A 14869-nucleotide genomic window follows, 5' to 3' on the forward strand; every position below is an offset into this window, starting at 1 on the left:
TTGAAATAGTTACGCGTGCGTTATTTGATTTTTCCAACAATAAATTTGGAAATATAAAACTCGCCCGAAAAAAGCCTTCAGAAGTATGGCGTTCACATGCAATATTGCCAGGCCGGTCAAAAGCAGGGTTGCTAGGACTATAATCACGCTGCCAACTGCTAAAAAATCCGCACAAGCAAGCACTTTTTCTATTTAACAACTGACATTAAGGAGAAATTTAAAACATGTTTACTTAAATTAATTATCAATAAATTAAATAAACTAGCTGTCTTTCTTATTATGTAACAAGGCGCTAAAAATTTCACATCATTACGCTGAAGCAGGCAGTTGGCAGGTCGTGACTGGCGTCCACGTTGCCAGTGAGTGTTGGCAGTATGAAGCAGAAAAATGGCGGCAAAATGTAGTGCTTGATTTTGCGCGTACTTGGTACGTAGTTACATACCGGTATATACTTTACTAGATGGCTTCTATCTTCGGTGATGATGGGGTTGATGACCTTTTTAACGATAACATTGGCCCAAGTCAAGTCGAAGATGACTTGCCCGGCGATAACGAAAATTGGGACGCAGATGTCGGCGCTGGTGAAAACGAAAAGCCCGATGAAGATCCGCAAATAGCAGAGGGTGACGAAAAGGGCCTGAAAGTAGAGGCAAAGAAGCGCACAGTACGAAATCCACGTCCCCGTCTGACTGTGGACAAGTTGTTGGGTCCGCGTGGCCTGCACACTATTGAAGAGTACTTCAAAGATATCAACTTTAAGGGCAAAGGCTACGAGAAAAGCGATCTGGATGAAGTCTTGCGCCGCCTGCAACACTGGGGTCATCGAATGTATCCAAATTATACGTTCGATGACGTTTTGAACAATATCGAGCGCCTGGGTAAAAAGAAGCAACTGCAGGTTCATATGACACGTTATCGTTTGGGCCAAATCAGTGCTAGTACAATAACGGAGGAGCTCGTTGATGATCCAAACGATGAGGATAATAACGTTGGTGCTGTTGAGGAGCCATTTGATGAATTCGATGCATTGCTCGGCGAACAGATCGCCATGTCGAAACTCGCGCCCCACACTCCCTCGAATCATCACCGCAGCTTTGGCGGCAACACCACGTCTACTAGCACTATGCTAGCGACCCCCTCATTTTCTCGCAATGCTGTTGTCTCCACTCCATACTCTACTATAGGCAGTCCCGCCGTGGCAAGAAATGCCTGTGGTGCTGACGACTTCAGCCACTATGCGCGTCCATTAGCGCCATCTCAGCCGCAAACACCAGCTTCGAAGCAACTATCTGCAGATCAAATGGCCCGCATTGCAGAAAACCGACGACTAGCTCAGGAAAGACTGCTCGCCAAGCAAGCTGCTGCTGACGCTAGCTAGTGATAAGGCCAGTATTTGTAGAAATATTGAAAAGTTTATTAATAATAAGGCTTAAGTTTATGCAAATAAATTAGATTCATGCATGAATATGAATACTGCACTCTTTTATATACAATCATTAGTTTTAAGTACTTATTCGGCCCTACAAAAAGACTTTCGAATTAATTCACTTAAAAACTAGAGGATTCTTTTCGAATGCAAAGTCATTAAGATAAAGGCACGTTTACTTCTGCCGTATCCCTTTCTCTGCCCTGTTAAGTTGTAAAGCGCACAGCCACGCGAGGCAAGTATTCGAACAGACCTTTGGTGCTTTTGATGACGGCAGCGATAATGTTGATCAGCAAAATATCTGGTTGCGCATTAGAAAGTTCGTCCTGATCTTTGGGTTGGTCGCGGTCCTTCACCGCCTCCTGGATAACGTGCAGAAGGCGCTGGTAGAGAAACGATTGCCGAAAAATGGGCTTCGACAAGCTAAGATGATCATCTTTAAGCAAATAGAAATCTCCAAAGTCAATCCGTGACGACTCCTCGGTAACAATGCGCAGTGGAAACTTGAACGTGGTCAGCATGGTGGGCGATCCCTCGGCAATGCTGCACACCTTCACGTGCCGCAAACATGTGTGCAGGCAACCCATGAATCGTCTGTGCATCTCCAGCAGCTTTGGTGAGTTCTCCTCCATTTCTTTGACCTCAATGGAGGGTGAAAGGATCATTTGCATATGCTGTTTCCACTTTGCAATCGGAGAGCCGCGATGTGGAGTGCCCAGAAACACAATTCCGGTCGTGTTCTTTGCAATTTGTTGCACTTTGGGGTCTGGATCATCCAGAGATTTCAGCAAGATCAATTTTGTGAGTAGCCCGCCCATGGAATGTCCAATCCAAACAACTGAGCGGTTATTTCCGACATCTGCGGCTGCGATTCGCTCCAGCAATGTGCCCGCCCGCACATCGATATGGCCCTGGCCCTTTTCACAGGGGCAGTATTTGGTAAAATTTGCCGACCACTCGGTAACGGCTGAAGTGTAGTCAATGCCAATTATTCTAAAATCGGAAGAGAGTTGCCTGAATTTATTTTTCTTCAGAGATTCCTTCAAAGTGTTCTCACCTTGAGTCTGGATAATCATCAGGCAACCATTCCATGGGCCAACAATTTGTGTATTCCTGACTGCCGTCCTGATTGCACCATTCGTTGCCAGGCACGCTAAACATACCACAGCATTCGTCGTTGGCATTTAATGGCACATCCGGGTGGACAACCTCCCAGTCCGAGTCCAGTTCCGCTTCATTGCGCAAGGTCTCCACAAACTCTTTAGTGGCCGCATCACTAATGTTAAGCTGCGGTTTTTCAACCTTTTTACTGGTCATTAATATGGGGTCTGCAAAAAAAACATATATTACTGAATATTTTTACGTCAAAAGAGCCCAAAGTAAATCTGTGCATCAAAACAGTTTAACGTTAAACCTTGACGTGAGAGCTGTTGTCTTGAAAACGCACCATTTATTGTCTCCGCCTTGTTATTGTTAGCGTTAATCTTTGTCCGCTCGTCAACTGAATCGCCTGATTGCTTAGCCTGTTGCTTGCCATTGGAACGCTTCTGTTCACCCACCAGAAATACATCGTCTGCTTCACTGGTGTAGAATGCGTTTTTGCCATAGAGACCCAGTTCTGTGCTACGTTTGCGATCTCTTTGGCGCCACGTTATGAACACACCGCCCAGCAAACCATGTACAAATACAATATCAGCTTTGGGCTTCCTACGTGTACGAATTCGGGGATGCAGTGGAAATACGTTTGGCGGGTAGATACTCTGATTCGGATCGTCGTGATCCAGATTTGCCATCGCCTTAGCTGAGACCACTTGCAAACGCAAATCAGGACATTGCTGCCATTCAGCCAAAGCACCCACCCAGCCCGAAACAAAAAAGTGTTCGACAGCATCCGGTACCACAGACATATTGGCTAAAACTTTGCACAGTGTGGACAAGGTTTCATTATCGTCAGCGAATATTTTACGAAGCTCCATCAAATGTATGAGCCCACCATCGCGTATAATATGGGCCGACACTTTTGGGTCTTTGGTAATATGATGGAGAAACGATATAATTTCCTTCAACAAGTCTGTATCTTGTGTTGAGAGCGAAATGGTTTGCTCGTGTGTAAAGAACTCGTGTATGTCTTCCTGTAATATTATTATTCATATTAGAAACAGTCGAGCGCTTAACTACAGTTAACTTACAATGGAATCTTGTTCCGGAAAGTATTTACTAAAGAAGTGATCTACGCACGGCATGGGACGAAGGCGCGCCAGCATAACATGTAGATCGGATAGTAACATCTTAGGGTTCTTGATACAGCCCCGCATATGGATGGGCATAAACCAACGCACATCGGCCCCACATCGCGCTAAAGAGACGGCAGTTCTTGCATCGCAAATCTGAGCCAGGTGGCGAAAGTCCCAGTCCTTTAAATGATCCATGCAGACGAGTTGCTGTACTGCTTTTAGCCTCTCAGGTTGACTGCCATTCTGTGCAATATTCAAAAGGCGCCATGCCACTGAGTGCTTAGCTGCCTTCCACCATTTCCCAATGGGATTGATTATGACATTTATCCATTTCTGAAATATGCATAATTTGAAGGCTATTTTTAATGAGCTTCCCTATCCAATTCCATATTCCTGCGGGCACTAACCTTTTCGTCCTCTTGCTTTTGTTTGAGCTTTCGCATAGACTCGCGGTAGATGTGATATTTAATGTAGATATATTCGGTGCGACGTTTGTCCGCTTCGGGTGACTTCTTCTCAACATAATGGGCAAAGAATTTTTTGATCTGCGGTAGTTCGTAAAGGATAATGCCGGCACTGAAATTAAATTAATTCAGAAAAAAATGATTGTAGTACATAATAATAAATAAGTTTATCCCACACGTGTTGTTTTTGTTTACGACTTGTCACAAAATGGGACTGCAATAACAACAACAGCAGTAGGCCAATAATATAATATACCATTTGTTGATTAGAAAAATACAGATGAGATAAATAACAACACATAAACAACTATGTATGTATTTTAAGAAAAGTGGGGTGTGTCCATTTATTTTAGAAGAACATTGTGATTTGATAATGTTTTCCTCAACATAATGAATGTGCTCCGAATATGTAACCCTCTACCCAAAGCGCACAAGACAAGCCAATATAGAAATATCTGTCTGTTTGTCTGTCAGCATAAACGCAAAGATCTCAAAAGGTTTAATAGCAAGAATAACCAAACTTGCTATCTAGATTCTTTCTGATTTTAAACGTTGTTTTAGTTGTATGGAGAATCTGTAAACAGCTACATTAAATCCATTACAATTCATAATCAGTTGGTATTTCAATACAAAAGTCATTTAATCAGAAGACATTTCTCTTTTCTCTTGACCAAACAAACACGGTTGTTTTTCTTTTCTGCATGCCAGCAACGGCCAACTATTTCATTAATTACACATATGTATGTACATATGTTGATATAATATAATATACGTATGTATGTATGAGATAAACAACTTATACACACATAGAAAACTATTCATGTGCAATAAGAAAAGTGGGCGCGTCACCTTTAAAAAAATCATACACGCGCCAAATTTGCAAATGTGTGCCAACAACACTTAAATAAACAAAAACAATAACAAGAATAGTTGGCGGGGGGTGGGATCTTTCGAACTCGTACGATCGCAAACTGCGCACATTGTGTGTGTGTGTGTGTGTGTGTGTGTGTGAAGGCCTCGGTTTTGTATACGTTCAAGAAAGTGTGAACAAGAAAAACAACTTTGAATAAGACCCTGTAGTACCGGGCTTTAGCTACTCCAATAGTCGACAGTGGTGTTTATTTTTCATTATCTTTTTATTATTATTTTCGAAGCATTTAATTGCGCACTATAGGTTGGAATTCGAACACTACAGTACGTGATTTTTACTTTGAGTTTTGCTTAAGCGCCAACTGACTCATTTGGTACTATAGGGAACGTCAACAACTCCGCCTATGCCTATCTCGGTTTAACGAAATCGTACGTTTTGTTTTGATCGCATTTCAAAGTTGGCAAAGAATTTTATTGTTGTTTGCGTATGTTGTAAACAAATGACAAGGAATGCGGAATTGTTATTGTTGTGCACATTGTGGCACGTTTTAAATATTAATATTTTAAATATTAGACCAAACATAACATTCGCTTTAAAAGGGTAAAAAGTAGTAATAACAACATGTCGCTTTCTCATTTTAGCAAAATCGTATGTTTTGTTTTGATCGTATTTCATTGATGAATCGAATGTTAGTTTTTGTTTTGCAAACAAGAAAATGACGATTACGGAAATTGTTGTTGCTTGTGGGATTTATGAACATATACTTATGAGTATTTAATGACGATTCAGAATAGCTTATGTATGTATGAATGCAAACATGCTTACATTCATAACTTCACTTAAATGGTTACAATTATAAACAGCTGTTTCTATTTCCACGCAAAAATATTACTACACGCATATGTAAATGATTAATAGAAAAAACACAATGCTTACGTGGTCAAAATGCCAACTCCACCCAGAAGCCTTGGATAGCGTCGAATTTTCGATTTGATATCCTCCAATGACATTGCCCGTTCGACTTAAATGTGGCTGAATAGGTTCCTTCTTGTCTTTTTTGTTGTTAGCGTTGTCTGTGTCTTATTTTAAAAAAACGATCGATTTGCTTGGCGCTGTGCAAGCGCACACACTATTGAGATTTGTCAATTGGTTGCCAAAAGCTTACTTAGTTTTTTTTTTGTTCTATACGTATGTATGATGTTGATATCACAATTTAAATTTAGATTATTATATCGAAAATAACGAAAACTATTTCTTTTACTTTGTAAACTTCACTGGTATTGCCAAAATTCTTGGTGTTCGTTTTCCTTTTAGTCACTGGTTAATTGTTTAATTGTTGTTATCACTGTTAAATTGTTGAATGATTGCATTTGTTTTGATTTCAGCTCTATTTAGTCACTCTGTCCAGAGTTGTCATATTGGCATTTACTCCCATTCACAGTGAATCGGCAACAAACAGATGATTACGTGGATGGGTGGTAGGGTTGGAGTAGAATTGTGCTCAGTGTTTGAAAGGTTTCGTTTAGAAAAACATTAAGTTGTCATTCCAATTTGCAAAAATTTTGATAACAGCTATTAATAAAATGTATTTTGTTTTTCAAAAGAGTTTATGTTAATTGGTATTGTAGTTCAGCAGCTGTAATGGTTTGGAGCATCATTTAGTATTTTCCGTTGCCCTTAAGCAAACAAAAACAGTTGTAGAAACAGGTAAACAGAAGCTCCAAAAATTCTATGGAAAAGGTGTGGGTGCACAAGGCAATGGTGGCAGGAGGCAGGTGGTAATTTATTACCACATGTACAAATAAATTAAGTGGGACGAGAATACTACAAAACAACTGACTTTCGTCTTGGCGACGACGGATGTTACATTTGCAAGAAACCAAGCATAATTTTTAGGCGATTTTCACGTTACCTGCAAGTTTAAAAATGAAAATACATTTTCGGGAACAGTATGGAACGAAAGGCGAGGAAATTTTATATGTCACGCCAGCAGGTAAGCAAAATCGATCACAAAACCTAAGAACTGACTGATTCCCGGCTTATTAATTTCACCACAGACCAGGGCAATATTGTCCGCGTGCCGCTGCGTGGGGACAAACCCGTCATACATGAGAAGTTTTTCTTAATTCGGGTTCTGCAGAATATTTTCCTGCCCAAGGGGTATCCGGACAGCGTTAGCGAGGACTATTTAGCATATCAGGTGTGGGACACTGTTCAGGCCTTTTGCAGCACAATTTGTGGAACACTTTGCACTCACGCTATTCTTAAAGGCATTGGTGTCGGCAACGAAAATGTAAATGCTTATTCGGCTACAGTTACATGGATTTTAAAGGAGGGAACCGGGCACGTGGGCCGCATTTTCTTTGCGTGGTGGAAAGGTTGCCAATTGGATATCGATTCAAAAAAATGGCGCCTCCGCGCTGATTTTCTCAACGATTTGGCAATGAGCATCGAAATCTATGTGCTTCCCAAATACCCAAATCAATTGAGCACACAAATACTGTGTATTTCTACCCTGTTAAAAGCAATAGTGGGTGTTGCGGGCGGAGCCACACGATCTGCATTGACGCAGCACCAGGCAGTGCGCGGTAATTTCGCGGACGTCGTTTCCAAAGACAACTCACAGGAGACATGTGTTAACTTGGTGGCGTCATTTATTGGCTTGTACCTGCTGTCTGTAATTAAGAGTGAAGTTATGCTTTATAGCATATTTTACATTCTGGTGATACTCCATCTATTGGCAAATCTAAAGGCCGTCCGAGCCGTTTGCTTACGAACTTTCAATGAGTCTCGGTATTTAATAGCCCTGGAAGAGTACTTCCGATCATCACGAATGCTAACACCACAGCAGGTGAGTAGACTCCTTTATCTGTTACAAAAAGGAAACTAATAAAAACTTTTCATTAGGTCAACATGATGGAGCGCGTTTCCATTGGGCAAACAGTGTCTGTGTCGTTGAACATTCGGCTCGGGCTAAGCGTTAAAACCCTCATAGATGAGTACAAGAGTAGCAGTGTTATTGACGAAATTGTTTCTTCATTTGATCCCCATGAGCGCTTTATGATTGCAGAGAGTAAAAAATGTTTGGGTGTTTATTTGCATTTCGATACCCGCCCGGAAGATGTCCTGAAAGCCTATTTCTTTGCTGTATCCTATCTACAGGACAGAAATCAGATAAAAGAAAAGTATTGGGATATACAGACAAAGTGGCAGGAGTTTTTAAATCTAGCACAAAAAGAAGGTAAGCCAAATCTTACACAAAATGCTGTACGAAAAATGAAAATATTTTTCCTCCTGGTAGGTTGGCTTATCAATCAACATTTATTGTTAGTTGACGAGTATCGATTAGATTGGAAGGCTTAAGAGCTGCTTATGGTGGAACTTGGACCAAAAGCTAAAACGCTTCAGTAAATTTTTAGTTTCTTTCAATTGACTTCTCTTGAAAAATTCTTATAAGTTTGCTCTGACAGTTTACATTTCACATATCTATTACAAACCAAACACAAATAATGAATGGTGTTAAAAAGTGCAAAAATATAGGTTAGGTATAAAAGCAATCTTTTAAAACATTGGTTTTACAATACTCAAACCCAGAAACATGAACATCTTCCGACTAATTATCTATAAAAAAAACTTCAAGCAAATGATGACTTGAAGTAAACTTAAGTTTCTTTTACATCATTAAGTTGCCTATTTAAGACAGAAAGCTTGTCCATTAGCTTAGTATTAAGATTTAAAATGTTTCTGATTTATGCAGAACTTAAATAAACTCAATTTTGAATAATTTCTGGGTGATCTAAACATTCATTTTGTATTGGAAAATATGGGGATTTATAGGATTGACCTGAATTTTTAAGCTGAAACCCACTATATTTGTATTATCGCGATAGCTAAAATTCGATTGTTTTGCAAATCGATGACACTATACAGCTATAAGCCAGCAGCCAATCGATAACTTAAAACACGTGCACGTCGTGTATACACGCTTCGAAAGTATTGTTGTTCGAATTTTGTAGTAACTTATAAATAACGAAGAAACAACAAATAATGGATAATACAGAGTCTGCGGAAATGTCTGTTGATGAAGGTAAGGCCGATGAGTTGGCGGAGCACGTTGAAATAACCAGTAATACAGATGAACCTACAATAGCAAGTCCCCAATCAGGTAAAAATTAAGATCCATACATACATACATAGAAATAAATAGTTCAAAAATTTGATTTGTTATTTAGAACCTAAGCCTACAGTTGCGCTTGCAGAAGACACGGGCGTATCGATGGAGTTTCAAGAAAATTTAAAAGATGTTTCCAACATTGTTGCAAATGAAAAACCGGAAGTTGAACCTGTTGCGTGTGTTCCACGAGAACTGATTGACGACCATTCATCTAATCTTATAGAATCTTCAGATACAGCTGCTGAAACAAATGCTAAAACAGCCTCCACCGACCTTAATGCAGAAACAGTTCCCTTAACACCTTTGGTTACAGTAGGTTTGTCGGAACAAGAAACGCTCACAGAACCAAATGCCGATTTGATTAATGCAAATGTGTCGCTCACTCGAAATACACAATCAAATACGTCGAATGCTTTGGGTTTGTTGGCGACTTATGACTCTGGCTCAGATTCGGATGTGGAGGAAATTTGCAATAGTGACAATGATGAACATTCTGTTTTGGAGGTGCCCGTGGCAAATCTCAGGGACCATCGTATTCCTGTGGTGGCCGTCAGTTCTGGTAGTGAGAGCAGTGACAGCTCAGACTCGGATTCCGATGGCGAGTATCTGACCGTGCTGCGTAAAGAAATTGAAAAATCTACGAAAACAGATGACTGTGACGATGATGATGACGACGATGATGGGACGGGGGGCGAGCGACCACGACGTCGTCAGCCACCAAAAGTGCGTGGAGAGCTGCTACTAGATGATTTGCCACCAATACAACAATTAGAGATCACAGTTCCTGAGGATGAATGCATTGAGTTGGGGAAGGTGCACTCGATTGTTGATCAGCTGGTGTTAGTAAGCGTATTGCCGAATTCCATGCTTTTTGATCTCGACACGGTTCTTTTCCTTGAAAAGGGACGCAAGGTTCTTGGTGAGGTGTTTGACGTGCTTGGCCAAGTGACCGATCCCATATATTGCGTTCGGTTCAATAGCAACAAACAGATTTTGGAACGTGACATTAATCTAGGAGACATTGTTTATTGTGCTCCCAAATCTGAGCACACACAGTTTGTAATACTTTCAAAGCTAATGCAGATACGCGGATCGGATGCATCGTGGGAGCATGATGTCGAACCGCCCACACGCTACATAGACTACTCCGACGATGAGGCCGAGCGGGAGGCGCGTTTTGACCGGCGTAGGAAACACCGTGAACGTATCAACTCAGCTGATTCTAATGAATCTGTGACATCAACTAGCGCCAGCACGAGCACAGCAGAGCCGACGGCCGCACCAATGCGTCGACGCAGGCGCGGAAACCAGCGCGAGCCGCAAAGTTGTGGCAGCTCTGTGGGAGCACAAGACTCCCGATCTCGTTCGCAATCGCGTGATTCACAATATAACTACCACCCGAGCTACAATCCAGGAAGCTGGCATTCCAAATACTATCACAACAATCACCCGAATTACCCACATCCACCCAGCGCTAACTTTAATATGCTTCCTCCAGGCATGCACTTTCCAATGCCCACCCACGGCTACGGTATAATGCCATTCCCATATGCCATGCCCCCGGCCTTTATGCCAATGCCAACGCCCAGGCATATGTTCCAACAATATGGCCATCCACCGTCAACAGAACAACAACCGCCTGAGTAGGGAAACTTGAAAATGATTTGTATGCTTTAATTACTTTAATAAAAACTGTTGTACATACATAAATGTTAAAATGCATAAATGTGTTGTATAAAAAGGTACTTTATATATATGTACGTGGGCTCTTCTGTGATTGCAAATGTGTGTTTGTGCAGAATGTAAATATGTATATTGATTCTTGTCTGGTATATCATGCTAGCCTATATACAGCACAATGGTACCCAATTGAATATGTTTTTATAGAATACACAAGCACGGTCAACAACAAAATAAGCCGCACTTTTGAAATGCTGTTTCGAAAGAAGCTTGTAGTTGCTATATACACAAATATATATATATATATATATATATATATATATATATATAATTTCGATTGAACTTATTCGAGCAACAAAAAGGGCCCAATTTCGTTTAGGCTGCAGGCACAGAATGAGGCGTAAAATTGTTGGCTTAACGACTGTTTCGTATATAAAAAAAAAACAACAATGCACTAACAATTTAAAATTCGCTGTATGAAATGTTTTTCTCAGATGAGATATTTTCGCTGCTTCACCGTTTTATTAACCATTAACTATTTGCTCGCGCGGCTTCAGTAGTTCAAGGATAACTGTAATATTATCCTGCGAATCACGCTCCTTTGCAGCTTCAATGAGCAGTTTGGGAATGTCTTCGAGTTTTATTGTTTCATTGGCCAAGCTTTCATAGACTGCTTCAATTATATAAGCTTCTGGAACATGATCCCACAAGCCGTCGGTTCCCATTACCAAAAAGTCGTGTGCTTCATTTAACTCCAAGTCCACGAAGTCCGGCTCCGCTATCACTGCCTCGACGCTGTAGTCGCCTATTGAGCGGGCAACGTTTAATATGCCATTAACGCGCCACTGACCCTGCGCGTGAATCACTGTGCCGCCTGCTGCCTCGATTCGGCGCCTTTCATCGTTAGCCTCTGGTTTGTGCGGCTTCACAAGCTGTAGGTGCATACGTTTGCCAACGAGCAGGGCTTTTGAATCACCCACCCAGGCGACATATAGATGGTTGGTGGCAATGAGTGCACAGACGGCTGTAGTTCCGCTTGTAATGCGTTTTTGTGTAAATCTTTGGTTGGCTTGCAGAAACACCGTCTCGAACGCATTGCGATAAAACTCAGCGTTGATTTGTGCTCGCGTATCCATCTGAAGCTGCTGCGCCAGAAGGTATGGCAATTGATTGGTGACATAGCAGGCTGATAGGGCACCGGAATGGCCATCGAAAACACCAAAGAATCGATAATCTTTGTTCGACAATTTAAACATTTCCCCAAAACGTTCAAGGCACACATAACGATCCTCCATTTTGCGCGGTTTATTTTTTAAAAAGGCGACGGCGTGAGTACACGTTGAAGGTAGCAGAGTGCATTTGCAATCATTGAGTTGTTTACAAAGTTCATTGTCCGCAAAATTTTGAAGTTGATCCGCAGATGCATTGTCAGTGAGTTTAATTAATAGTTTATTTAAATGGTTGACAACGAACTTCTGAAGTTTTAACAGATCGTACTGTGGTTTTAATGTATCATCGTCCACATTAATCTCACATTCCTTGGTACTGTAGAGCTCTTCTTGCTCCAACTGCTGCGTGCAATAATGCATTAGCTTTAATTTAAAATCTGGGGGGCAACCTTTTGAAGTTAAATTTGACCAAATACATGAAACTATCTCAGCGTGACGCTCCTCGGAATTTACGCGGTAAGTCTCATTGCTGCTCCTCGTAACACAGGAACGCATCGATTCGTTACCAGCAACTGAGTCTTTATTGGCAGCAATGAACTCCTAAATAATATACAACGTATAAATTATAAATATAAATATTCTGTATATATGTATGTTTATCACCTTGAATTTGGATAACCGTAGGCATTTCGTTTCTTCCGCCATATTTATTTAAATAGCGCCACGGTGCGGTGCGGTTGTTTAATTATTTAATAAATCTTGTGGCAATAATGAATCATACTCCATTGTTTAAGGCTTTACGCAATATGTAATTGTTTACTATAGTTTTAATGCACCTGGTTGTGCTTCTTCTTACATAGTGCGCAAAGACTTCAGCCCTGGGGTTTCTTTTGGAGCCATACGCGTGATAAAAAAAACCGTCAATTTCATATGCAGTCACAAAGCAAAATATGTTCCAAAATATCACGAAATTCGAGGATTACATATTAAGTTTTTTATTACCCCAGTTCGTACAGTTCATCTATTGGTGAAGTATAAAACGATGATTTTCTCGTACATATTTTGTATTCGTGAATTTTTGTGACATTGTGAAATGTGACCGTTTCACTTTATTACTTCAGCCCTGCTTGCCACACTCAGCTGTTGCTTATTGTTTTTTCTATTTTGGAAGGAGGATGTGTTGATTTTGAATTGTAAAATTTCAAAATTTGTAACATAATGTCGACACCATTGGAGCAACAGGCTGAGGAAAGAGAGGCACTGCAGGCCATTTACGAAGGCGATTCCAACTTTAAGGAAATAGACAGTGCAACCTTTCAATATAAAGTAAAGTAAACGCTCTGTGGCTTTAATGATTTAGTGTATTATAGGGATGTATTTACAGTATGGCGAAGAAGATAACTACAAGTCCTTTCTCGTGGAGCTAAAGTGGGGTGAAAAATATCCAGATGAACCGCCCACGATTAACATGAACACATTCTACAATCGCAATCTGTAAGTCTTGTAACTTTGCATAACTTTGTAATAATTAAGAGCATTAAATACACAATCATGCTATGTTCCAATGATAGGATACCTGCAGTCAAAGACGAGATTCAGGCCGCTCTTAGCAATGAAGCTGGCCAGTGGCTGGGATGTGGCATGACCTACACTCTTTTTGAGTGCCTTAAGGATAATATTGAGGAATTGACTGCCGCCCAACTGGAGCCAATTCCTTGTGTTTCAGCTGCGGAAGATGGAGTGGCTGCATTAAAAATATCCGACACTAGCGGCCTTGATGCAAAGAAAAAGGATCCCAAAAAAGAGCAGCTAACGAAAGCACAAAAGCGGCGCCAATGGGAGCGCACCGATCACAAAGGAGATCGTCCACGAGGTTGGGATTGGGTAGATATTGTTAAGCATTTGTCCCAAACTGGCAGTAAGGATGATGCAGTCGCGTCCGCAGAAAGTGCAGCAGCGGCATTCTCAGCAATGTTACATCCACTGAATTCTTAGGGATAAAGTAGCACAATCACTGCTTGTTTAGTTAACTAATTAAGGTTTGTACAAATCCAGTAGTGGGTAAAACAGAAGCAGTAAAAATAAAATACTGTTTTCTACACATACATACATATATTTGTATTTTTTGAATTAAAACATTCTAAGCCCGACTCAGGGGTTCAAACTCATGCTATAAAAGATATGGTATAAAATTGGAAAACGTGCTTGTGAGTAAGCACCAAGAATCGACTTTGCCTCGTGTTAATGAGGATCAGAGGCACTTCATTAAATAAGTATGTGAAATCCAATAATATTAAAAAAAATTATTTGTAATTCACGCACTTTTGCATATTGGAGATTACGTAGTTTTGCTTGAAGCCAACGCATCTAATAAATCCAATATGCTTCGTGATATGAAGATATCCGGACTGCGAACTAGAACTGGTTATTTCTAAGCTTTCAGCTGAATTTCTATTACGCATCACAGGCATTTACGCATGTCTACTTTTTGGATAGACAAGGCCAGTTACTTGTTGGGGTCAAACAGAGGAATACAAAAAAAAAGCACCAAGGGGAAATAGTATATATGTATGTACATATATATTTGAAATTGGTTACAAACATAAAATGTATTTTACTATTCCAAACTACGCCACAATCAAAATTATAATAACAATATAAATTAAAATATAAGCAGTAATAATAAAATTAATAATAAAAAGAAAAAATCACCAAGACGAAATGATAAATTTCTAATTTACAACTTTACTTGTGAGCTTATTCAAATTATTTTCTATCAGTGTATTAGCATAAAAATGATCAGCAACCAAATAGTCAGTTTTAAAATGTATGTGCTTGCATATGTTCTATG

At 40.3% G+C, this 14869-nt stretch overlaps 6 protein-coding genes across 6 annotated transcripts; 4 read left to right on the forward strand and 2 right to left on the reverse strand.

Annotated features, from left to right (window-relative positions):
• The first annotated feature begins 236 nt into the window (after nt 1-236).
• LOC115631706 (protein TIPIN homolog) lies at nt 237-1471 on the forward strand. Its single transcript, XM_030528533.1, has one exon. The coding sequence runs from the start codon at nt 461-463 to the stop codon at nt 1376-1378; it is 918 nt and encodes a 305-aa protein (XP_030384393.1). The 5' UTR covers nt 237-460; the 3' UTR covers nt 1379-1471.
• Nucleotides 1393-6005, reverse strand: LOC115631705 (protein SERAC1). Its single transcript, XM_030528531.1, has 6 exons — nt 5932-6005; nt 4068-4236; nt 3616-3993; nt 2874-3558; nt 2484-2754; nt 1393-2419 (listed from the first exon to the last, which is right to left on the reverse strand). The coding sequence occupies exons 1-6, from the start codon at nt 6003-6005 to the stop codon at nt 1633-1635; spliced, it is 2364 nt and encodes a 787-aa protein (XP_030384391.1). The 3' UTR covers nt 1393-1632.
• Nucleotides 6006-6610: 605 nt separating this feature from the next.
• Nucleotides 6611-8703, forward strand: LOC115631510 (RUS1 family protein C16orf58 homolog). Its single transcript, XM_030528275.1, has 4 exons — nt 6611-6988; nt 7053-7846; nt 7903-8236; nt 8297-8703. The coding sequence occupies exons 1-4, from the start codon at nt 6922-6924 to the stop codon at nt 8356-8358; spliced, it is 1257 nt and encodes a 418-aa protein (XP_030384135.1). The 5' UTR covers nt 6611-6921; the 3' UTR covers nt 8359-8703.
• A 281-nt stretch (nt 8704-8984) lies between these two features.
• On the forward strand, nt 8985-10899 carry LOC115631516 (H/ACA ribonucleoprotein complex non-core subunit NAF1). The gene is made up of 2 exons (XM_030528286.1): nt 8985-9160; nt 9228-10899. Exons 1-2 carry the CDS (start codon nt 9043-9045, stop codon nt 10814-10816), a joined length of 1707 nt encoding a protein of 568 aa, XP_030384146.1. The 5' UTR covers nt 8985-9042; the 3' UTR covers nt 10817-10899.
• Nucleotides 10900-11177: 278 nt separating this feature from the next.
• LOC115631203 (protein phosphatase 1F) lies at nt 11178-12930 on the reverse strand. The gene is made up of 2 exons (XM_030527907.1): nt 12682-12930; nt 11178-12618 (listed from the first exon to the last, which is right to left on the reverse strand). The coding sequence occupies exons 1-2, from the start codon at nt 12721-12723 to the stop codon at nt 11374-11376; spliced, it is 1287 nt and encodes a 428-aa protein (XP_030383767.1). The 5' UTR covers nt 12724-12930; the 3' UTR covers nt 11178-11373.
• A 242-nt stretch (nt 12931-13172) lies between these two features.
• On the forward strand, nt 13173-14127 carry LOC115631204 (RWD domain-containing protein 4). Its single transcript, XM_030527908.1, has 3 exons — nt 13173-13344; nt 13403-13512; nt 13590-14127. Exons 1-3 carry the CDS (start codon nt 13237-13239, stop codon nt 14011-14013), a joined length of 642 nt encoding a protein of 213 aa, XP_030383768.1. The 5' UTR covers nt 13173-13236; the 3' UTR covers nt 14014-14127.
• Nucleotides 14128-14869: the final 742 nt, after the last annotated feature.

The sequence above is a fragment of the Scaptodrosophila lebanonensis genome, unplaced genomic scaffold (assembly GCF_003285725.1).
Source record: "Scaptodrosophila lebanonensis strain 11010-0011.00,11010-0021.00 unplaced genomic scaffold, SlebRS2 tig00001412-arrow-pilon, whole genome shotgun sequence".
Classification (NCBI taxonomy): Eukaryota; Metazoa; Arthropoda; class Insecta; order Diptera; family Drosophilidae; genus Scaptodrosophila; species Scaptodrosophila lebanonensis.